Genomic DNA, 24,489 nt, shown 5'->3' with positions numbered 1-24,489 from the left:
TTCTATTAACGATGTAAATAATATTTCTAAATAATGAATAATAATTATTTTCGATTTGTTTGAAATCTGATATATTGCATGTCCACTTAAATTTATTTTTGTAATAGAATTAGCAAAAAAAAAAAAAAGAGGACAAAAAATGATTTGCAGAGACTTCTCAGAGATTCTCTCTACGAGTTTTGATTCGTTTCATCCGTTTATTATCTTCATGTGAATAACGTAACTCCTTGTGAACGAAAGATAAGATAAGACTGAATTTTTTCTTTTTCTTTTTTTTTCGAGAGAGATGCGAAGAACAATCGTAAGATAATCCCCGTTGGTATTCACGAATGTTATATGTAATATCATTTACAGGAGATAGATAGAACGAAGTATGTAAGTATAATACTTCGTAGTAGATGGATTTTAAAGGCCAACGGATACGTGCTCGAGATCCGTTCAGGCTTCACTAAACGGCTTTTGTCGTTGATCAACCAACTGCACTGCCGCATCTTCTCGTATAACTTTTTTTTTTTTTTTAGTTTTTATATATTTTTTCCTTATTATTTTATTTTTTTTCTTTCACGAATTTCTTTTTTCATTCAAATGTAATTTATTTTTGCTTTCTTAAAAACAAAATTTCGACTTTGTTCATAAAAAATGAAAATACATACGTAACTGCGTTACGTTATGTTTTTTCTTTTTCGTTCTCAAAAATGATAAAATCGTGATTTAGTTTATTTGCAAAATGAAAATACACAAAACTGCACGAATTCTCTCTCTCTCTCTCTTTTTTCTTATCAATCAAATAATCTCTGTCTATTTATTAATTATTTTTTTTGGTACTACTAATTTCCTCCGATATCTGAAAAATAATAAAATCACTCGAGTATATTTGACAATTGAAAATATCAACAAAATTGCACGGTCAAAATATTCTCGTATAATTTTACTATTACTATTATCATTATTATTAATCGGTTCTAATTATAATACGATTCTTTCCATCTTCATCTTCACTTATTTATTTATTTATTTATTTATTTATTTTTATTCCAATATAATTTCCCTCGAAAAATCTTTTTATTTCTTTTCATTGAAAAAAAAAATTAAAAATGTGTCTACAGACCAGGGAGAAAAAAAAAAGGGAAAAAAGAAATAAATTTTCGAACCACTCCCGATAGACAGCGTAGAACCAGATAGACCAGCATTGAAACGTGAATCGATCGATGAGAATATTGAATTAGGCGGGAACTTTGATTGAGTAGAACGCATCGAGAGAACATCGAGTGGTTTACATAACGGAGAACGCGCGTGTTCTAAAAGCGGCGGATGTCATCGCTCCTCCGGAAGGTGCTCGATCGTCCATGCTGACGACATCCGTTTCAAATCCGTCTGAAAAAAATATCCTTCATTCATCATTCCAGAAAATAAAGGAAATATTTTCATTCGGTCAGATGACACTTTATTCGAGTCCACAAATTATAACTGGATACGAGCCAAAAGCTTTTAAATGATATTTAAGATCAATAATTTTTTCTGGAAGAATATTTCTTTTCAAATAGTAAAATTATAAGTCTGATTACTAGTGTAAAGATTAAGAATAGAAGTAATTATTTTTTAAATCGCCTAGAAACTTTTGGTCACAGTCGTCTTCTATAAAAACATTTATCAGAGTCGTCGAATTATAACTGGATACAGGCCAAAAATTTTTGGATGATATTTCAGATCAATAACTATGTCTAGAAGAATATTTCTTTTCAAATAGTAAAACTGCAAATCTTGTTATGAGTCTAAAAGACTCGAGAATAGAAAATAATTAATTTTTAAAATTCGCCTAGAAACTTTTGGTCACATAGAAACATTTATCAGTATCCTCGTCAAATTAAAACTGGGTGCGATCCAAAAGTTTCTAGATGATATTTAAAATCAATAACTTTCTCAAGACTTTTTCGACGAATTTCTCTTTTTATATCGCGAAATTATAAATCTGACCCAATAAGATAAAACATCAAATTTAATTACGAGTCTAATAAATTACGAAAAAGTTTAATTAATTCTTGAAATTATCTAACGATTATTATGCTTACTCGTCATTCATATAAACACAATCTTTTAGTTATTAAAATTCAAAAAAAAAAAGAAAAGAAAAGATTTATTTATCAAATAAAATATAATTAAAATATAATTAATGTAAAAAATAAAAATAAAATATAAATATAAATAATAATAAAATATAAATACAAATAAAATATAAATAAAATATAATTAAAATATAAATTAAAAATATAAACCCACCAATATAAAAACTTCTTTTGAATCGTTTTAATAGTTTATATATTTTTGTTTTATAAGGATTTAACAAATTATTATTTATTGATTGATTGATTGATTTATTTATTTATTTATTTATTATTACAATTTTTTGTTTCTCCGTTTATTTTATTTTTGGAAATATCGTATTAAGAGCGGAAATTCGACATCCTTTTAGCAAAGTTAAAACATGAGGGCCATTAACGCGGATTGTGAGTTCACTTGGGTGGGCGTGTCAATTTCCTCTGAATCTACATGTAACCTTTATATAGGCACGATATAGGGATATATATACCTATATATACCTCTCTCTGTGTATATATATATATATACGTATGTATACATATATACATAAGCATATTCACATAGCAAAGGTAAAACGATCGAGGACAAAGGCCAGACTATGTTCGTCCTAGGACAGGCCATTTAATCGCAAAGTACAATGCGTAATCGTTGCAGGTGCAGTCGTAAAAAAAAAAAAAGAAAGAAAAAAGAGGTCACGTATATCGCGTAGATGAATTTTCTAGACTAAAAAAAAAAAAATAGAGAAAAGAAAGTTAAAGAATAAAAAAAGAGCGAGAAAGTTTGTAGTAGTCGTTGACTCGTTTTGTACGGATCTTTTGTATTAATTTTTCATTATTTTTGTTTTATATTTATCGTATTAATTGTTATTTTTATTAATATTGTGTATTATCGTTACTACTATTATTACTACTGTGCTACATTGCTTCAGAGAAAATTCTTAGATTAAAAAAAAAAAAATGGAATTATTTACGAGTTAATTTTTTTCTTTTTCTTTTTTTTCGTAAGCCTAAAGTGTCATTAAAAAAAAGTAATCTATATTAAAAATCATTTAGAAACATTTGAGTCACTTAATTATCTTGACTTATCCTGTACTATTATTACAACTATTATTATTATTATTATTATTAGTTATTGTTAATATTTGTTTGTTTAATGTTCTTGTTTAAAATTAATTGGAGAAATTAATTTTGATTAAGTAAATTAAAATACTTTTTTCTTTTTTTTTTTTTTTTTCTTTCTTTTTATCATCAAAATATACGTATATGAATATTTATATATTTCTTTATCTATGCATATTTTATAAGTATTTTTATACGTATATTTTGAAACTCGTAAGTGTCGAGTAGATTGTAGTAGTTAATAATGTGCTGGTCGTGCTATTAAACTCGTTGATGTAACGCACCAACCGAAGGAAGCAGCTTAGGTCATTGATATGCGCTCAAAGACCTTGACGATCTCTTTCGTGCCGTGTATATTGTCCGTTAGGAATGGTCTTTAATCACGTGCCGTATCGTTAAGAATTAACAGAGAAATTCGTGATCGTTAAGTCGGTCAATGAAACGAAATAAAATCCGTGATTTTTTTTTATTTCTTTTTTTTTTTTTTTATTCGTTCTACTATTTTTTCTTTTTCCTTTCATTCAAATAAATGTATTTATTAATAGATTCGATCGATTTTACCGACGGAGAAACCGATTTTGGGACTTATTATTATTTTTATTATTATAATAGATTTAAATTATATATATATGTTATAAAGTTAGTTTTATTTATAAATTATTACAAAAGTTATATTTTGTTAGATTTATTAAGTCTAATTATAATATTATGTATATATATATATATAAATATCAAATCTAAATTATTTATAAATCTTTTAAAAAGAAAAATTATACTTCGCATCAATATCTATAAATTAGAGTTACTATATAATATAATATTAGATATATGATAAAAACAAAATTATTTAGAAATTGTTATTATTTCGATCTTTCGATTAACTTCTTTTTCTTTTCTTCCCTTCAAATAAATTTATCAATAAATCAGTTCGATCTTACCGATCGAGAAACCGATTTTGAGAATTACTTGTGTCATTAATATTAATTTACTCTTAAATTATATACTACTGTCAATAAAATTGACATTTTTATTATTAGATATATAATATTATATTAATTATAATAAAGAAATTATTTATAAATTCTTTCAAGAAGAAAAAATATGTATATGTTTTGTCTGATATCGATGAAATCGAAATTATTTGAAAATTGTTGGTATTTCGAATTCGTGGTTAATTTATTGTTTCTTTTTTTTTATTTCTTTTCTAGGCTGAATCCGAAGTCGCTGCCCTCAATCGTCGTATCCAACTATTGGAGGAGGATTTGGAAAGATCCGAGGAACGTCTTGCTACTGCCACTGCCAAATTGGCAGAGGCATCTCAAGCAGCAGACGAAAGCGAACGGTAAGCGAGTAACATTTGAAATATTCTTTTATTTTTCGAGATATACATAATTTTTAAAAGTACGAAAAAAGAAAGATGAGATTTATTATCTCATCGATTTTTTGTACCAATGTATTGATCTTTTTTCTTTTTATTTCCTTTTTTTTTTTATCTTTTGTTACCAAATTTTTATTATCCAAAGTAAAAGAAATATTTTGAAATTGAATATTGACACGAAATTGAGATTTTTCATTAACACGATTTGATTGATTTATTAGTTAATAATTTATTGATATTAAGTTAACAAATTGATAATTATTGGTTTATTAAGTTTTATTAAGTTAATTATTATCGATACATTGGAGTACTTTACATTTCTTGATAGAGATGCTATTTATTCGTATTGTTATTTCAATTGAAATAGATAGTTAATGAATAATGTTTGATATAATATCGAAACATTTTTATTTTATTTATTTATTTATTTATTTATTTTTTTCTTATATTAGAACTCGAATATTTTATTATGAAAATATTTTTGAACTGACGATTATGAAAATGGTCTAAATTATTTGAAATCTTATAAAATGTGTTTCGTCGTTTATGTTATTCCAAAAATTACTTGAATCGTATAAAAGAATTTACTTTTTCGATACTGAATATAGATGCTCTAATGAAATTCTTTCTGCTTGTCCATTATTTATAAAAAAAATCAATTTTAAATAATTCAAAATGTCAAAATATTTTCAAAACGAAAGATATATGGATTAAACAGACGATCTTTATCAATCATCAGCATTATTTATAAATTATTTAGAAATTTAATAATTAATTATTTAATGAACATATAAAAAAAATGTAATATAAGATTCCTTGGCTCAAAATTGAATAAATAGCATTTCAACAATGAAAATTCATAATTAAATAAATAGTATAATGACAATGAAGATACGAAACGAACGAAAAACGAAAGTATAGATCACGGCCAATTAATTTTGTTACAAGATCATCACGCTCGATAAAATGATTTCTATATATGCATACGTAAACAAAACAGTAAAAGAAAAAAAAACAAACAAACGAAAATAAAAATTGAAAAAAAAAAAAACTACTTCGTTTTTTATCTTCAAAATTTTATGGAAAACTTTTTACGTCAACTTTTCATTTTTCGAATGACTTTAACGAAGCTTAACAACGATCAACTAATATTTGTTTATAAAATAAATGAACAAATAAATAAATGGAATAAATTATTCATTTAACATGGAAGAGCGAGTTAAATAGAAATTTTGAAAAATGTCATTTTATTTTTAAATTCGCACTTCGGTATAACGAACGAACGTCTTTAATATCTTTAATATAAATAATGTCACTCCGTTTATTTGGATCGATGTTCAATCGAACGTGTACGTAAAATGATAAATCGAGCGTTAAACGCAATCAACTATAATAGTTGTGTTTTACGATCACCTCGCTTACAAACACCTCGAAAAATACGTTGTTAGTTACGTAAACTTATGTCGAACGTGTAAACGTGTGGGTGTAAAATCATTGTCGATTAAATTATTCCTAGAACATGGTCAATATATTCGATTACTTTATCCTAGTTTATTCAATTTCTCTATTGTTTTTTTTTCTTCTTTTTCATATACAATAAATATTTGTTTATTAAGAATAAAAAGTTTATCCAATAGAAAATTATTTAATAGAAAAAAGAAATAAGTAATTTCTCACAGTAATATATATTAATATTTTAATAATTATCACAGTATAATTGTCACGATATTTTATTATTAATAACAGCACAAAATTAATAATTTTTTACACGAGGGATTGTATTTACAAGAATGTTACGTACATTTTTAATAATTATTATATACACACATATATATAAATATTTTTTACATTACATACATTACATACAATAAATCATATTAATTTAATCAAATAAATAAATAAATATATATCTATAAATAATGCTCGCTCTTCCAATAAACAATTTTTAGATTTAAACAGTCACAAATCTACAAATTAACGTTTCGACGTTGAAAGAATATTATAAGATCTTAATCATGTTAATTCATTTTCTTCTTTTTTTTTTTCTTCTTATCTTTTCTTTTCTCCATAATATGACAAATTGTACTTCCCTTTCTATTAGTCAGAAATTAGTATAGCGTTAGATGAAACACCATGAACGTTTGCGACTTATTCGAAAGGTTATCAACAAATCCCCGACAGTGACTTTGAAGTTCCGCGAGATCGTGTTATAGTCGGTCGGTAGTCCATTCGTTTATGATCGGAAACATGAGCTCATTCTTTAAATATCACGCTTACTTACCATTTATCGCCGTCACCGATAACAGAACGACATATGTGTGCGTGTCTTTATATGTAGTATACATATACATATATATATATATAGGCTACATTTCCAAATCGAACGATTAACTTTTACAGATTAAATCTTTTTTTTTTCTCATAACTCGAATCATCGGCTGATTAAATATTACTTGGAATTATTATATCGATCATGATTAATATTAAATTATATATTAAAGATTTTTAAGTAATTAAGTAATATTTATTTTATGCGATAATTATATCGAATATCGACGATAGTTAGTTAGAAGTTTTTTCTTTCTTTCTTTCTTTTTTTATTAATGTAAAGTAGATAATATTATTTATTATATACGAAATTAAATATATATATATATATTATTTTGATATCGTATAGAAAATTTATAAATATTTCAGAATTAGATAAATATATATTAATCGTTACGTTAAATACATTATATGAAATTAAATATTCATTCGAACAAACAATTGAAAATATTGCAGATAGAAAATAGAATAAATATTTTCCGTACGAAAGGAATATTATATATTACACTGAAAAATTCACGATATCCAAGCGGATCTAATTGAATTACGTTATTATATTTTTTATCGCGTGAACTTCAAAGTCAAAATTTGTTACAATTCAAATTGAAGGAGAACGATTTTCCTTTTGTCTTTCTCTTATTATAAAATAAACAAATATTTCTATATATGTGTATATCGAAGAGATTTTTCTTTCAACGGCGAGAAAAAAGACACTAAAAATCGTCAAATAATCGATCGCTAGGATACGCAAGGCACTCGAAAACCGAACCAACATGGAGGATGACCGGGTATCCTTGTTGGAGCAGCAGCTAGCACAGGCTAAATTGATCGCCGAGGAGGCGGATAAGAAATACGAGGAGGTGGGTCACGTACGCCAGAGAACAAAGAACACTTTAAAAATATATATATATATATATATATATATATATATATATATATATACATATACTTACATCAACGACCTTTGTTCCTTTCTCGAAGAGAGTCGAACCAAAGAGAACTTGAAAAGAACGTCGATCACGCTTCGTGATTAATCCTCTCTATTTTTCTAATATATAAAAACAATATATATATATATAAAATTAAAAAAAAAAATCATATTGGTTCGACTCTCGTTGCAGGATTAATTTTTATAGATTAGCACGAGTAACGTAGCAGAGCAGAAAATCATCCTAACGGCCAGACTCTCGACGAAAATGAATGAATGATGATGATTATTATTATTATTATTATATTTAATTATTGCGATATCTTTCTTCATCTCATTATTCTTATCTGTCTCTATACCTTGTGTCTGTGTAATATTAATCGTATAATTTCTTTCTAGCTAAACGTGTATATATCGATGATAATTAATATTTATTAATTTTAATCGTACGTTTGTTGTCGTGTTCCGACATTAAAGCGCCCGCAAGATTCTCGAGAACCGTAGCTTGGCGGATGAAGAGCGCATGGACGCCCTTGAAAATCAGCTGAAGGAGGCAAGGTTCCTAGCCGAAGAAGCCGACAAGAAATACGATGAGGTTTGCGAGCCCACGACTGTCGTGCGTGCTGGCTGCAGTGACAATGATAATAATCACGATAATGACGATGCCGTTAACGATGACGATGATGGTTCCTAGTTGATAATCCAAACTATAGTGCCTAATATCCTTCCTAATTTTATTTCTTTTACTTCTTTTTCTTCTTCGACTTCTTTTTTATCTTCTTCTTCTTCTTCTTCTTGTTTTGTATTTTTGATTGTTTACTTTCTCTCTCCGTCTCTCCTTTATCTTCTCCATTTATTTGTCTTCGATAATCGATCGATCTATTTATCTATTTATCTTTCAAATAGATAACAAAATTAAAAGATCCTTCCCTGATTAAAACCAAGTCTCCCATAATCTCGAAGAAATCATTATCTTCCTTTGTGTGCTCGTCGCGAAATCGCTATATCTATATATGTGTGTGTATATATATATATATGATCATATGTATATATATATATATATATATATGCTCTGAAGAGTTTCAAATTCTTACGATCTTTCGTTCGGTTCGAGTGAAAAACAAAAAAATGAAATAAAAACGCGCGGGACATGTTAACAATATAATAGATACTTACTTGATCTGTGATGCCAAAATGAAAAAAAAAAAAAAACGAAAAAAAAAGAAGAAAAAAAATATTCATCGAACTGTTGTTGGTTGTTGCCGTTGATTGATCTACGACGACGATGTTGTTCTTGTTGATAATGTTGTTATCGTTCGATGTGAAAATGATTCGCGAAATGAAAATAGTTTTGAGGATAACACGAAAAATGGAAAGAAAAGAAAAGGAAATGGAAGTGCAGTGATTAAGGAAATATTTCTTCCTCCTCTTTGTGATTTAAGAGGAACGAAGATGCTCCGTTGGAATGAGTGATTAAAGCGTCTGTGATTTTATTGAAGATAAAAATTTAAAAGAAAAAAAAAAAAAGAAGAAGAGTAAAATAAAAGGAAAACAAAAAAAAAAGTAGAAAAGAAAAATAAGGGGTGAAAAGTGTTTTATAAAAAAGAAATAACAAAAAAACAAAATAAGATGAAAATGAAAATGAAACAAGTGTCCGGTTCGCGTAATTCTCGTCGAACTTTTTTCGTATTGAGTCGAACAACGTGCAAAAAAGAAAGAAAAAAACAAAAAAAAAAAGAAAAATAACGAAATTTGTCCGCGGTTTTATTAGTGTTTTTTTTTTGTCTTCTCTTTTTACGGGGCATAATTATTTCTTCTTCTCCAATCTTCTGTGTTATGATCGTGAAGAGAAGACGAGACACGCCGCGTTTAATCGCGGTTATCGTAGCCGATATTTGTTATGGTGCTGCATTCGTCCAAAGAAAAAGAAAAAAAAAAGGACATCCCCATACTTTCTCGACACGACACACACTCACATTTGTTGTTACATATACATTCTCTTTGATCGACGGATAATACGACGGAACGTGTTCTATGCGAGATGAAAAAGCGAAGGGAAAAAAATAAGAAATTAACGAGGGAGGCAGGCACTCCCCCTCCCATATAAAAACATACGAAATATTTGCCAATTCTTTTTTGTGGTAGGTGTATTAGCGATTATTGCGTCGAAATTACAGAGACGATCGACTCAAAATTGTAATATATTTGCGAAAAAATAATTCAAGACAATATAAAATTAAAGAAGAAAATTAAGGAAGAAAAAAATATGAGAACGGAAATCTATTTTTTTTTTTTTTATTTATTTATTTATTTTTTTGTTACGGAGAAACATTACCATTTTTTTCTTTTTATTAGTTTGAATTTTTATTAGTTTGAATTTTTATTTGAAATACAATTTTCCTTACATAATTCGAGATCGAGCAGCTCTCTCGTCGACCAATGAAAATTTTATCTCTCTGTAATTTCAACCTCGTATCAATCTCTCCCAATTAAGTTCCAATTAAGAGACTACTAGCGTCACATCGTTGTTGTTAATCAAGATTTTTGCGCATTAGAAAACTAACGATGCCGTTTGTGTGCTCTTAACAACAGATTTGCAGTTTCATTGGTGATAATCATAATCACCAATGTTACCACCGGTAGTAAATGTTCGACTACCGGATATACGCGTGTCCTGCCATTAATTATTTCTAATTAACTATATCTAACCATTGTGTTATATATATATTTTTTTTCGGTTCTTTTTTATATATATATATATATTATATATACATTGACGCTTGTATGCGTGCGTTGTTATTGCAAATATTCGTTATAACGACGAATATACGAATTTTAACACAGTAATATCGAGTTTGAAAATTATATTTTTTTATCTTTTTTTTTCTTCTTTGTTTGTTTGTTTGTTTAAACGAATAATTATTTTTTTAACGCTTTCACGTACTTCCCAGCAAGCACGATCGACTTATTTCTATATTACATTTTATTTCATTTTTATATATAATATGTAATATATTAAAATTTATATTACGTAATTAGATATCCAATCGTAAAAATCGATATAGATTCGTACACAGTAGAAAACACGTTTTGCTCGATGATCATAAACAAAAACAATAAGAATAATAATAAAAAAATAAGACGATGGATCTAATTATGAAATAATTATTTCGCTCACAGCAAATTAATTAATAACATCGACGATATCGCTCCCCATGCTTTTCAAGGAGAGAACAGTTTAAACTCTCGTTGCGTCATGCTTGCTTGGAAGTTCGTTGCATGATAAAAAAAATATTATCGTGGACGAGCAAATGAGATTTTTAATAAATCGTTAACGTAATTTTTAACAATATTATATATATATATATATATATATATATATATATATATATGCGTACACACGCTCGTTTGCTAGTCCACAAAAATCAAAAAGTGTATCAATTTTTTTTTCTTTTTTGATGAAGTTCCTGAAATAAATAAAAAAGACGTGATCGGAAGAAAATTGATGAGAAAAAATATAATAATAATCATTATTATTACTATTATTATAGAGATTTTATCTGTCGAAAATAATTCAATGTTATATCAACAAAAATGACATCACAATTTAATCGTAAGCAGAAACATTTTCAAATACAAATCATATACAAATATATTTTTATCCGACGTCTCCTTTAATCAGGTTTTACTAATTTTAATTTCATTAACATATCAAATATTTCATTTTATTCTCTTTATTCGATTAAAAAGACGATGATTTATTCTTCTTCCGATCGCGTTTAAAGGAACGAAAGAGAAAAAAGAAAAAAAAAACAAAAAAAAAACAAAAAAATAAGTAAGAAAAGAGTCACCATCCTCTTCCAATGGGAGAGAGAAAAAAAATAGGAATATCGATTTGATCTTGAAAAAAAAAAAAAGAAAAGAGAAACAAAAAAAAACGAAAAAGCGAAGAAAAGAAAAGGAAAAAATTAATTAATTAGAAAAGAAAAACAAATAAATAAAATATTTAATAACAGAGGAGAGAATAGTTAAAAGGTGTAAGAAACGAGTGTATGTGTGTCGTTTATATACCACAGGTCGCCCGTAAATTGGCCATGGTCGAGGCCGATCTTGAGCGTGCCGAGGAACGCGCCGAGGCAGGAGAGTCGTAAGCATCCGATTTTTCAACAAATTCCGAATATTATATCTTCATTTTATTTTTCCAATGGCCCTCCTTTCCAGCCCTCTAACCGTTGCCCATCGTCGGCTTCCAATCTTCAACCCCCAATCACACCAACCATCAACCCCGAATTTTCTATCTTTCTAACGTGTGCTGCGATATTTCTATCGATTTGTATTTAATTATTTTATTTTTTTGCCTCGCACTACCCCAACCCCCACTCTGCTCACGAACAACAACAACAACAACAATAATAATAATATTAATGATGATGATGATGATGACGATGATAGTGACGATGGTAATGATTTAAAAAAAAAAAAGAGAGAGTAAAAGATTTTTGCTGCTCACACGCTCGCTCGCTCGCTCGCTCACTCGCTCGATGCCGCCATATTTATTGAATTACGTTATATATTATATATCAATGTTTGCTATATACCGAGAAATATGTGTTTACAATATCTTCTCGTATATTTTTTCTTTCTATCTCTATCTTTATCTTTCTATCTCTCTCTCTCTCTCTCTCTTTCTTTCTTTCTCTCTATTTTTTTTTCGCTGCACGTCGTACTTACTATTACTATTACTACTACTACTACCACTATTATTAATTCTTTCACTTTCAGATACCGTCGTAATAACGGCATTATTGCGTGTATGTATATATATTTATGTATTTGTGTGCGTGCGTGCGAAAAAAAAATTCAATTGGCTTAACGACACATATTTCATTATATGCTTCTTTGAAGGAAATCGAATTAAAGAGAAAAAGAAAAAGATAAATTTAAATATCCTTTTCGTATTGAAATCAATTTTTTTTTTTCTTAATAATGATGATGATGATGTTAATTATAAAAAATTAAAAAGTTTTTAATTAAAAATTAGAAAAGTCACGATTTCCTTCGGAGAGGAGGTACGTTCGTGACCAACAAAAAGCGAGAGAGATTTTTAAAATACGAGCAACAAATTTTTTTATTTTATTTACATTATCTATTTACAATTTTATTTACAGCACATATATATATATATACATATATATTAAGGAATTCATTTAATTGTATTAATACTTAATAATTAATTTTCTTCACGCAAAAGTGAAAGATATCAACTCGCAAGACAAAGAGAGAATTCTCTCTCTCTCTTTCTCTCTTTCTCTCTTTCTTTCTCTCTTTCTCTCTTTCTCTCTTTCTCTTACTTTTTTTCGGTCACGAATAGAGGCAAAGCGCAGCCGACACAAAATGTTTATTTATCACACGGCACGGAGTGCACCGTTGAGTGCCATGAATAATTTAACAGTTAACGATAAGAGTGCATAAGGATCGAAAAGGCATAGGAGAAAAGCAGGACCATTTGGAGAAGGAGAAGGACATGAAGGAAGCCATGGCCTAACGTGTGTGTTATATCCGAAGAAATAATCCCTTAAAATTAGTGTCTCGTTGTTTTCTTTTTTTTTGCATGCGAGACTGGAACGTTAACCGCATATACATATCATCCGTTTGAACAAATCTTCTTTTCCTTTCTTCTCACTGTTTTCTTTCTTTCTTTTTTTTTTTTTCTTCATTCCCTCCCATTTTTATTTCTTTTTTATTTTCTTTTTATTTGTTACTTTTTATTTTTTATTATCATTTCTTTTTCAATTACCCCAAGTTTTATAACGTCATATCTATACTATGTATTTTAATTTTGATTTTGTCTCCTTTTATTTTGTTTTATTATTATTATTATTTCTTTTTTAGTTTTCTAACACTTCTTTTTTTTATTTTAACATATATTCATACACAGACACATATATTAACACATCGTTGACGTTACACGACGTGAAATCGATCTTATCACAGTTTTCGAATATTTTAGAAAAATGCGTCAATAATTTGTCGCCTATGATACATTCGTTTAAAACAATATAAACTTCTTATTTTTTTATTATTATTATTATTATTTTATTTTATCTTTTGTTTTTCTATTGGATAAAACTTTTTAATACAACATAAATAATCAACGAGATTAACAATCCTTTAGTATTGCAGTCATGATTCACTTCTCAATGACGTCAACACGCGTTAATATTTCTCTCTCTCTCTTTCTCTCTCTCTCTCTCTCTCTCTCTCTCTTTCTATTTATCATATAATAAATCCTTTCATAATCGTTCCTCTTGCTTATTTCGCATGACACGTGTGGCTGTTGATCACAGGTCGCAAGGAAACTAGTCATGATGGAGCAGGACCTCGAAAGGGCCGAGGAAAAGGCAGAATTGTCGGAAGCGTAAGTGGGACACCCGCATTTTGCATGAATCTTATTTTTCTAACTATCTATCCATCCATCCATCCATCCATTCGTCCATCCATTCGTCCTTTTCGTTTTTACTATTTCTTTTTCCTTTTTATTTATTTTTCTTTTTTTTCTCTCTTTCTTCCTCTATCTCTATTTCTCTTTCTCTCTCTCTCTCTCTCTCTCTCTCTCTCTCTTTTCCTATTCGCCATTACCATTCCTCGTCGATGTTCTTATCGAGCGATCGATTTCTCTTAAACCTTCGAGGTTTGATTCATTTAATTGATCGACTAAATTTATTTCAAAAATTAAAAACAAAAGTAACATTACCATATAGCTTTCGACAATTTTTTTTTTCTATTTTTGTTTATTTGTTTTATTTTTCCTTTTTTTTTTGGGATTTATTGTATATATGAGATTTCGATCCTCGAAAAGATCGGGGAAACGGGAAAGGGGGCAAATAATTGTTCGAATCCTTTGAAATGTTTCACGATCGATTTGTTATTTTCTTCTTTTTTTTTCTCTCTCTCTTTTACAGCAAAATCGTTGAACTGGAGGAGGAATTGCGCGTGGTCGGTAATAACCTGAAATCCCTCGAGGTCTCGGAGGAGAAGGTAAAGTTAATAAATAAAAGAAAAAAATTAATAAATAATTAGATACAGAAAAAAAGAACTATTACAAATTTAAATTTCGACATTATCGCGGTGTTAGTTAATAGTTATATATAAAAAAAGAAAAAAAAGATGTCTCGTTAATCGAATGGATACGTCGAATTTAATTAGCTAATCTATTTACGATAGGAGAATCTGTTACGATTCTAAATACTTGCGATAAAAAAAAATAAATAAATAAAAATAGCGAGAGAAAAAAATTAATCAACAATAATAATTTTAAATTACTCGCTGTGCGATAACGTGGAGAGGTTAACGAAGGGTTAAATAATTACAAAATTTTCTTTGATCGATGATTCAAAAAGAAATTACTATTGACAGCATTTTCTCGTTTATAATTGCAATTATTATCTTTTTTTTTCCTTTTTCTTTTTATTTTCGTCCAATTAAATCGCGTGCATAATAGCAAACGAAGATTTCTTCTTGTCGATTTTTTTTTTTCACTTTTTTCTTCTTTTTTCTTTTAATATATTATCGAGAAATGTAATGTAATGTACTGTACGTAGGCCAACCAGCGCGAGGAGGAATACAAGAACCAAATTAAGACCCTTACCACTCGTCTAAAGGAGGTACACATCCTTTGGGAGTGTCTTGCGCTTTTGCATTACTCTGTCTTGATTTTTTTAATTTAGTTTTATATATAAATATTCTTTTTTTTTCCTTTTTTTTTTTCTTTTCTCTTTTTTGTTTCGTTTTTTAATCTTTAACTTTGTTTTCATTTTTTTTTTCTTTGTTTGTTTGTTTCGTTGGTTTGTCTCGATCGTATCTAATAAGCGTGAATAGATAATAATCGGCCTGTGACACTTCGCATTAGATCGTAGTACTAAAAAAAAAAAAAAAAAATATTATTAACAGTTCCTACGCTGCCACCACACCCCCCACCCCTTCTTTTTCTTATATATACATACATGCCATATTATACATACATACCTCTTCATCGAGTTCAGAAATTTGCAAGCGAATTTAGAGCATTAGTGCGACGTACACACACATAAAAAAAAAATTACTAATTTAGCATTTTTTAATAATCATGTACTAACGATGGCTCGTGTTTTTCTTTTTTTTTTTTTGTCCTTTCTTGTGCTTCACTAAAACTAGGCGACGCAGAGAGAGGAGACGTTCGAGGGACAGGTCAAGATCTTGGATAGTCAGTTGAAAGAGGTAAGCATAATTAGAATGTATATTAGAACGATCGAAAGTATAGAGGAAATATGTGTATAAAAAAATTAGGTAAAAACATATATACATATATATTTATTTATATACATACACGTTAAGTATGTATATATATAGAAATTTGTTTGATTCATATATATAATAAATATAACATATAACGATAGATATACATTAATATAATACGATTAAAATTTTTATTATTATTATTTTTATTATTACTATTATTACCTTTTTTTTTATTTTATTTTATTTTTTTTTTAATAAAATTTTTTATTACAAATTTAAAATTTATCATAATTTTATTAAAATAACTATTAGAATAATTTCATATATAAAGTCTTAATTATTATATAACTGTATTAAAAATTTCGAAATTTATGTAAAATGTCGGTGATTTGATTGAAAGACTTTGGTGATAAAAAATATATAGGTATACATAAGTGACGTAAGTTTATCATCATCCTTAGAAAGAAGCGCATTATCTCACGTCGTTCCAGGTATGCGAGGAATGCGAGTTTTGTTCGATTGTTGTGCAATTCTTTTTTCTTTTATTTATTTATTTTTTTTTTTAATCATAAAAATTAAATTATGACAAGTCTCACAAGTAAAACATAAATGAAATAAAAAAGAAATTAAAACTAACTGGTTTATACAAATTAACGACGATAACAAATTTCATTGATATTTTCTTTGAGTTTTCTTTCTGTTTTTCTTTTTTTTTTGCATGGTGTGAAATTTTTCAAATAATATACATTCCTCGCTTCTTAATGGTTTACGTCGATCTCGAAAATTTATTTGCAACGAATCGTTGGTCGAGTTCAATTGTTACAATTCTTTCAATTGACCTTGATATTTATTTTCAACAATTTAATCACGAAAATCAATTGCAATTCAAAATAGAATTTATTCGATGTCATTTTACTTGCGATCAATCTTCTATTCGTTATTAATTTTAGAAATATTAAAAATCTATTGCAATGGACGATCGATTTTTTTTATTTTCTTTTTTTTAAATTTTTTCTCTTAACTTCTCATCGATTCATTTCATCGAACAACTATCACCTTTTATTCGTTCTCGAAATCTGAAAAACCGATTACAATTTTAGATTGAACGTCCATTCAATTTCTTTTTCCTTTTCTTCTCTTTTCTTTTTAACAATAATAATAATAATTTAATTTTTCTTCTTTAGAGATGATTTCTTTATTTATTTATTTTCGAAATCGACGTACATATTTCAAGAATAAGACCAGTATACATAGAGATTTTTCTAATAATTTCTAAACATTTTACAGGCTGAGGCTCGCGCCGAATTCGCGGAGAGATCGGTGCAGAAACTCCAGAAGGAGGTCGACAGGCTCGAAGGTGCGTATAAAACAAAACAAAAAATAATTACAAAAATTATCGAAATAAAAAGAGAAGACGCGAAGAAAAAAAAACCAATAAGAAGACGAGCGTCGTCGGTTATCTGGTCGTCGTATTTTCTCGTATGTTCAACGCGTCCTCATCAGTTCGATTTTCTTTCAGCAAATTTTCCTCTATCTTTCAACTATTCCATTTACTATTTTTAATTCTTTTTTTTTTTTTATTATTATTATTATTTTATTTTATATATACTTTTTCTTGCATTAAAAAAACAACGAGCCGATTTTTTTTTCTTTCTTTTTTTTTCTTTTTTTTTCTTTCTTTTTTTTTTTTTTTTTTTTAATTTCATATCCTGTCTTTCTTTCTCTTTCTTTCTTTCTTATTTTATTTATCTTTTAACTTACTTCTCAAAATTTTGATTTAATTTTATTTTTCCTTTTTTTTTTTCTTTTTCTTTTAAATTTATCTGAAAAGCATGTCTGTTATATCATGTGGCATTGATATTTTTGTCATCGTTATTATTATTGTGCTCATATATCGACAGTAAGAAAGAGAGAAGAGAGAGAACAACAATGAATCGATAAATTAATTATCGATCGCAAATATATAATATATATCGCTCGTTGCTATATGTATCGTCGATTGAAATTTCTTCAAGATTTCAGATCACTTTGGCGGTATATGCATATAGACATATATATTAAAAAAAAAAAGAATGAAAAGAATAAAATGTATCGAGGTAATCGGTTATCAAGCAACTGTATTTAACAGATAAATAACATTAATCGACGTTTGATTTGTGAATACGGCTCCTAATTACGAACGCTCCTAATTAACACACCAACTCGAGCTATGATCGATGAAAATCCGATTTTTATATATATATCTTACATTTGTGTAACGTAATTAAATAACAAAAACCAAATACGTCGATTATTTCGAACAAGATTTCTTAAAAAAAAAAAAGAAAAAAGAAATAAAATAAAATTTACATAGCAGGTAATAAAATTTCATGATCTCTTGAAAGAAAAAAAAAAGAATAATTGAAAAGGTAAAATTGAGAACTTGCCAAAAAATATTTCCCGATATTTTTCTTCAAATCAATAAAAATAAAATAAAATAAAATAAAAAAGGAAAGTCGAATTAAAAAATCGGATTTTTATAGGACGCACAAGAGGCTTAAAAATTTAATTAATTAAATAATATCAAAGCACGATGATCATCGATAATCGTGAAATAACACGAGAACTAAGCCTTTAATTATTTTTCTTTTTATTTTATTTGTTTTTTTTTTTTTTTTTGGTTTTTCTTTTTTCTCGTTTAAATTAAATTGCAGTTTCACTTTTTTTCTTTTTTTGGTTTGCAAGCTCGTGTGCCGTGTTTTTACTGTTGCATCGACTAAGCCCTAACTATAGTAAGCCAACTCTCCCCTTTCTACCCCTCGCATATACTTATTGCGAAACCTCCCTTCGTTCGTCTTTATTCTTTAAACGACGTTAATTAACAAGATATTAAAAATAAAAATAAAAAAATAGATATCCCCCGTAAAAAAAAACCATTCTCTCTCGCGCAAGTGTTCTTTCGGACACACCCTTCTTTTTCTCCCTCTATAAACGGTGATCTTTGCAGACGACCTCGCAGCCGAGAGAGAGAAAAACAAATTGCTCCAGGAGGAAATGGAAGCCACCCTGCATGACATCCAGAACATGTAGATCGTGTGTTGGTCTGGACGTTCGTGAAATGATAACGATAATAACAATATAAAGATCATAAACAAATAAACAAACGAACGAACGAACGAAAGAAAGAAAAATAAACGATGCAACAACAACAACAACAATAAAAAAAGAGGATGATGATACATACATAGAGAGAAACAGATATACATACACACATACATACACACACACACACACACACACATAAAATATACAATACAGCCAGAAAATTGAGTCAGAAAAAAAGAAAAGAAACACGCACGTACAAATATCCGCGCGCGTACATCAAAGACAATGAAAAAGAAACGAATAAATAAAAGATAAAAGACAAAAAAGATAATAATAATAAGAATAATAATTATAATGATAATGATAATTGATTAAATAATTAATTGATTAAAAAAATAAAAATTGAAAAAAAAAAAGAGCAGAAAAGATAGCAGCAAAACGTATATTATAGCGAGAAAGAGAAACGAGCCACGCTTTATTATTAATAAGTTTATTATTTTATTATTTCAATAATTTTCCGGGGCGCGCGTTCGCGTACGGATTATTTTCCGTGTGGTGGTGCACACTCTTTAAGTAGTAATAATAATAATAAGAAGAAGAATAATAATAATAACAATAACAATAGTAATAATAATAATAATAATAATAATATACATGCACACATATATGTATATGTGTTTACATATATGTGTAGATAAATATATATATATATATATATATATATATATATATACACATATATTAAAATACGTTTCTCTCTCTTGTGTGTGTGTGTGTGTGTGTGTGTGTGTGTGTGTGTACATGTGTGTGCGTGATTGATTCGTGTTCTTAATACGTACGTATGAATGTATGCGTGCACGTGTGAGTGTGTCTCTGTGTATACAAGAGAACTTTTAAAAAAGTAAAGAAACGGAAAAAGAGATAAAAAAATATAAAATGTGTGCGCGCCCGTGTGTATGCGTGTGAACGGGATGAGAAAAAGATAGAAAGAGATAGAGATAGGGATACGGAGAAAAAAAGAGGAAACAACTATAAAAAGTTCAAAATGCGTGTCTCGTACTATCGTGAATTTCATCGATTCGATTACGACGATCACGAGAAGAATGATGATGATAACGATGATGATAATAATGATAATAATGATAATAATGATGATCAAATTACTTACTATTGCTATATGGGGAAGATGTAATATACAAGTTTGGGAACACAAAAGTTCTGAAAAAAATGATCGGAAAGATTAATTATAATCTTTTTCGTAACTTTTCGAGCTAAATTTTTTCTCTTTTTTCTTTTTGTTTTCTTTTTTTCCTTCATATTAATAAAACTATAAGAGAGCCTAATTACAACCCTAAGGAAGAACCCTTATCACCAATAAAAGCAAAAAGAGGAAAGAAAAGAAAAAGCATAGCTAATCGATTTTTAAATATCATCTATGAGAAACTTTTAATGGCTCTAATCAATCCCCTGTTGCATTATTAAGTATGCTATTACTCTCTTCTATTAAATATATATATATTTTTTTTTCCTTTCTTTTTCTATCGACAAACATTCCTCGTTACGAAGAGACAAATACGGAAAATAAAGATAAATAAATACATGAATAAATACATACATAAATACTTACATAAATACATATATACACATATACATTCCACGGGGCTCGTTTCTCTTGGACCTCGATTTTTTTTCGTTCGAAAAAAAGAAAGAGAGAGAGAGAGAAAGAGATAGATAAATAGATAGATAGATAGATAGATAGATAGATAGATTGATAGATCGAGCATTATGTCTCTTTCCTTCTCTCTTTTCTTTACGATTCTTACGACCTTTAATTTTTGTTTTCTCTCTCTTTCTCTCATTCTCTTTCTCTTTCTCGTTCTCTCTCCTTTGACACGAGTAATTAAAAAGCGTGCATTTAATTACGTGACGCCCCACACTGCCAAATCGTCAAGCGGTTCGTCCTCTCTTCGTTGAAAATTTTTTTTCCACCACCCACCACCCCAATCCTCCCTTACCCCTTCTACCCCGCCATCTTTATTCCACGTTCTTTTTTTCATTTTTTTCTTTTTTTTTTTTTGCTTTTTTCTTTCTTTTTTAATTTCGTTTCTTTTAAATCTTCACCATCTTGTCATCGTTGTTGTTATTATTATTATTATTATTATTACTATTATTATTATTAATATTATTAATATTATTATTATAATTATTATTATTATCGTTATTACTATTCCTTCTTTCTTTCGAGTAGCGTTATAATAACGATTCGTCAATCAAGTTCGATCTTCTTCTGGACGATCTTTTTTTTGTACTATCTTTTTTTATTTTTCGAAAAAAATGAAATTAATATGGAGAGGAAGAGAAAGAGAGCGAGAGAGAGAGAGAGAGAGAGAGAGAGAGAGAGAAAGAAAGAAGAAAAAAATAATTGAAGGATTTTATTAGCAGAAAGATCGCGTTTGAAGGGCGATAAACCATGTTGCAAAATGTTCAATATATATACATATATATATACATATATATACACACACATACATATATATATATACATATATTGTACACATAAGTAAACAGAATCGCGATTACGAAAGAAATAGAAGAATGGAGTTCTTTCTCTCTCTCTTTTTTTTTCTTTCTTTCCTTTTCTTTTTTTTTTTCTTTTTTATCTTCAATGAAAAAGCACAATCGCGAATCGCGCGAGTCGTAGCGTAAAACGTTTAATTAATTTTATTCATTATTTCACATTCACCGACCTCTCCGATCTATTCTCTTTCTCTCTCATTCACTCACTCATTCACTCACTCACTCACTCACTCACTCACTTATTCATTCACTCATTTATATACAAGTTTTCTCCTACTCCTACCCCTAATTCCATTCTCACCCCACCACTCCACTCCATTCCTTATCACCTAACCTTTCCGTTACGAAGAGATTGTTTTTTAATAGGAAAAACAAAACGAAACAAATATTATAATAATATTATTGCAACAAATAAAAAAGGAAACAAATAAACGAACGAAATGGGAAACGCAGATATACATATACATATAAATTGAGTTTACATTAAAACACGAAAGAGAAGAAGAGTTTTAGTTTATTAATTTACTTAATATTAAAATAAACGAATGGAATGATAATAACACTCTAATAACACATTGTAATAATAATGATTATTATTATACATATACATATATATTGCTATTATTATATATATATATATAAAACTGTTTATAATATATATTTTAATTTTGAAAAACCCGAGTGTGTGTGCAGTTTGTTGTTGTTTTTTGTTGTCTTATTTTTTTTTTATTTTTATTCTTATTTCTTTTTTTCTTTTTATTCTTTTTTTGTAATTTTGCTCTTATTTGTTTATTTTATTTAATTTTATTTTATTTCATTTCATTTCGTTCCTCTTTTCTTCTCTATTTTATTTTATTCTCTTTTGTGCTCTAACATCCATCGTCGACCCAGAGTTTAACGTTAGATGAAAGAAATAAAATTTAATAAAAATAAATAAATAAACACAAATATCCATGCAAATAAAATCAGCTGCGACTGACAACTGCGTGTCCACGCGTCTAATATATATATATATATATATATATATGTATATGTATATATACACACACATATATATATATATATACATAACTGGCTGCTCCTGCCTGTCGTTAAAAACACCCGATTGTGATCTTGCATGTCTTCGTACACGAAGAGAAGTGAACTACGTGATCGCTGTTGATCATCGCCGAAATAGTAAGTACTATCCTGCTTGTTGTTTTTTGCTAATTAACACACCTCGTTTGATATTAAAAGAGTACGATGAGTTATTACATTTTTTTTTAATTTTCCATATACTCCTCGTACTCTTGTTACCTTTTACCTCGAATATTTAATTACATATAAAAACGACATAAATTCGTCATTTTCTTTCGTCTTTTTTTTTTTTTTAAATTACGTGAATAATTTAAAAAAAAAAAAAGAAAAAAGATGTTTACGTTCTATGAATATATTTCTACGTTACAATATAATAATTTATATAATGAATATAATCTAAAGTGTACCGTCTATTAATTAAACAGTATCGTGTCGAAAATTTCTAAAAATCATTTTAAAAATCAATAATACATACATACATAAATCACATTCTCGAGACTTATTTTTCCTTTTATCAGATTGCGAAACAACGAGTCTCATTAGAAGAGTCTACGAAAGAGTCTCGAAATATATTATGATTGATTTTTAAAATCGAACAACGATCTTTTTCGATTCCAATCTGTATAATTAATACAATCTTATATAGTTTAAATAATATAGTATAATAATCAACGATATGATAAATACTGACAATAATTTAATTCAAACGCTATTACTATCGATAACAAATATAATACAGAAACGCTATTCATTTATAATTTTTAAGTTTGTATATAATTAATCAAAGAAATAATTATATAGATATATATATATATATACATAATAGTAACAATAATAATGCTTTTCTCCCTAAATAACGTTGCTAATGCTTGCAGATGAGATGGTGACAGAAAAGGAGAAATTCAAGGAGATCGGCGATGGCCTGGATAACGCATTTTTCGAACTCTATGGCGTCTAACAACGCCACTAACCATCCCTCTAACGCTTCAAACAAAAACAAACAAACAAAAAATTACCTTTCTTACAGTCTCGCTTGCTCTCTTAACACGTATTCCGTAAGTTTATTAAGCTGTAACGCTTCTTAACATTACAATTGCTTCGCCATGAAAATGAACAAAAAAAGAAAAGATGCTATTAAAAAAAAAAAAAAAGAAAAGAAAATAACAAAATCTAATCCATCGACTAAAAACACTGCTATATCTTTTTCTTTTTTCTTTTTTTCTTTCTGTCTTTTTTTTCTTTCTTTTTTTTTTTTTTTTTTTTTTTTGAATTATTAATCCTTTACGATTACAGGATGCATCGGCAGATTTACAATAGAGTTGCACAAACTTCTGTTTATTTTTATTTATTTATTTATTTATTTATTTTTTATTTTTATTTTTTTCCTTATTACAATCAGATTTTTAGCACACCTATCGTGGGAACTTGGCTATAAAATCTTGCTTAATTAATTATATGTACTTATATATATATATATATATATATATATGTATGAACATATAAAGGAACAATGATGCTTTATAATTTGTTCGATTACTTCGAATTCGAAGAATGAATTAAAAATCTATATCTCTGAGTTCCTTAAAAAAATAATAATAATAAAATAAAATAAATAAATAAGAATT

General features: G+C 27.9%; 1 protein-coding gene across 37 annotated transcripts in view; it reads left to right on the top strand.

The window, feature by feature from the left end:
* Window positions 1-24,489, top strand: part of LOC127062400 (tropomyosin Per a 7.0102) — a 49,185-nt gene that overhangs the window by 21,657 nt on the left and 3,039 nt on the right. For 3 of the 37 annotated variants that reach the window (XM_050990540.1, XM_050990515.1, XM_050990551.1), the window contains 8 exons: window positions 4,424-4,557; window positions 8,327-8,444; window positions 11,926-11,996; window positions 14,812-14,887; window positions 15,451-15,513; window positions 16,043-16,105; window positions 17,414-17,483; window positions 19,113-21,606. In XM_050990540.1, coding sequence (XP_050846497.1) covers window positions 4,424-4,557; window positions 8,327-8,444; window positions 11,926-11,996; window positions 14,812-14,887; window positions 15,451-15,513; window positions 16,043-16,105; window positions 17,414-17,483; window positions 19,113-19,195 — 678 coding nt within the window. In that variant the 3' untranslated portion in view covers window positions 19,196-21,606. Of the gene's footprint in view, window positions 1-4,423; window positions 4,558-7,663; window positions 7,782-8,326; window positions 8,445-11,925; window positions 12,001-14,196; window positions 14,268-14,811; window positions 14,888-15,450; window positions 15,514-16,042; window positions 16,106-17,413; window positions 17,484-19,112; window positions 21,607-22,922; window positions 22,964-23,739; window positions 23,920-24,489 lie in introns of those variants that run through there. The other 34 variants (XM_050990541.1, XM_050990520.1, XM_050990552.1 and 31 more) reach the window with 23 other exon arrangements.

Source organism: Vespula vulgaris, chromosome 3 (genome assembly GCF_905475345.1).
Source record: "Vespula vulgaris chromosome 3, iyVesVulg1.1, whole genome shotgun sequence".
NCBI classification, from domain to species: domain Eukaryota; kingdom Metazoa; phylum Arthropoda; class Insecta; order Hymenoptera; family Vespidae; genus Vespula; species Vespula vulgaris.
This window is presented reverse-complemented; position numbering and strand designations above follow the sequence as displayed.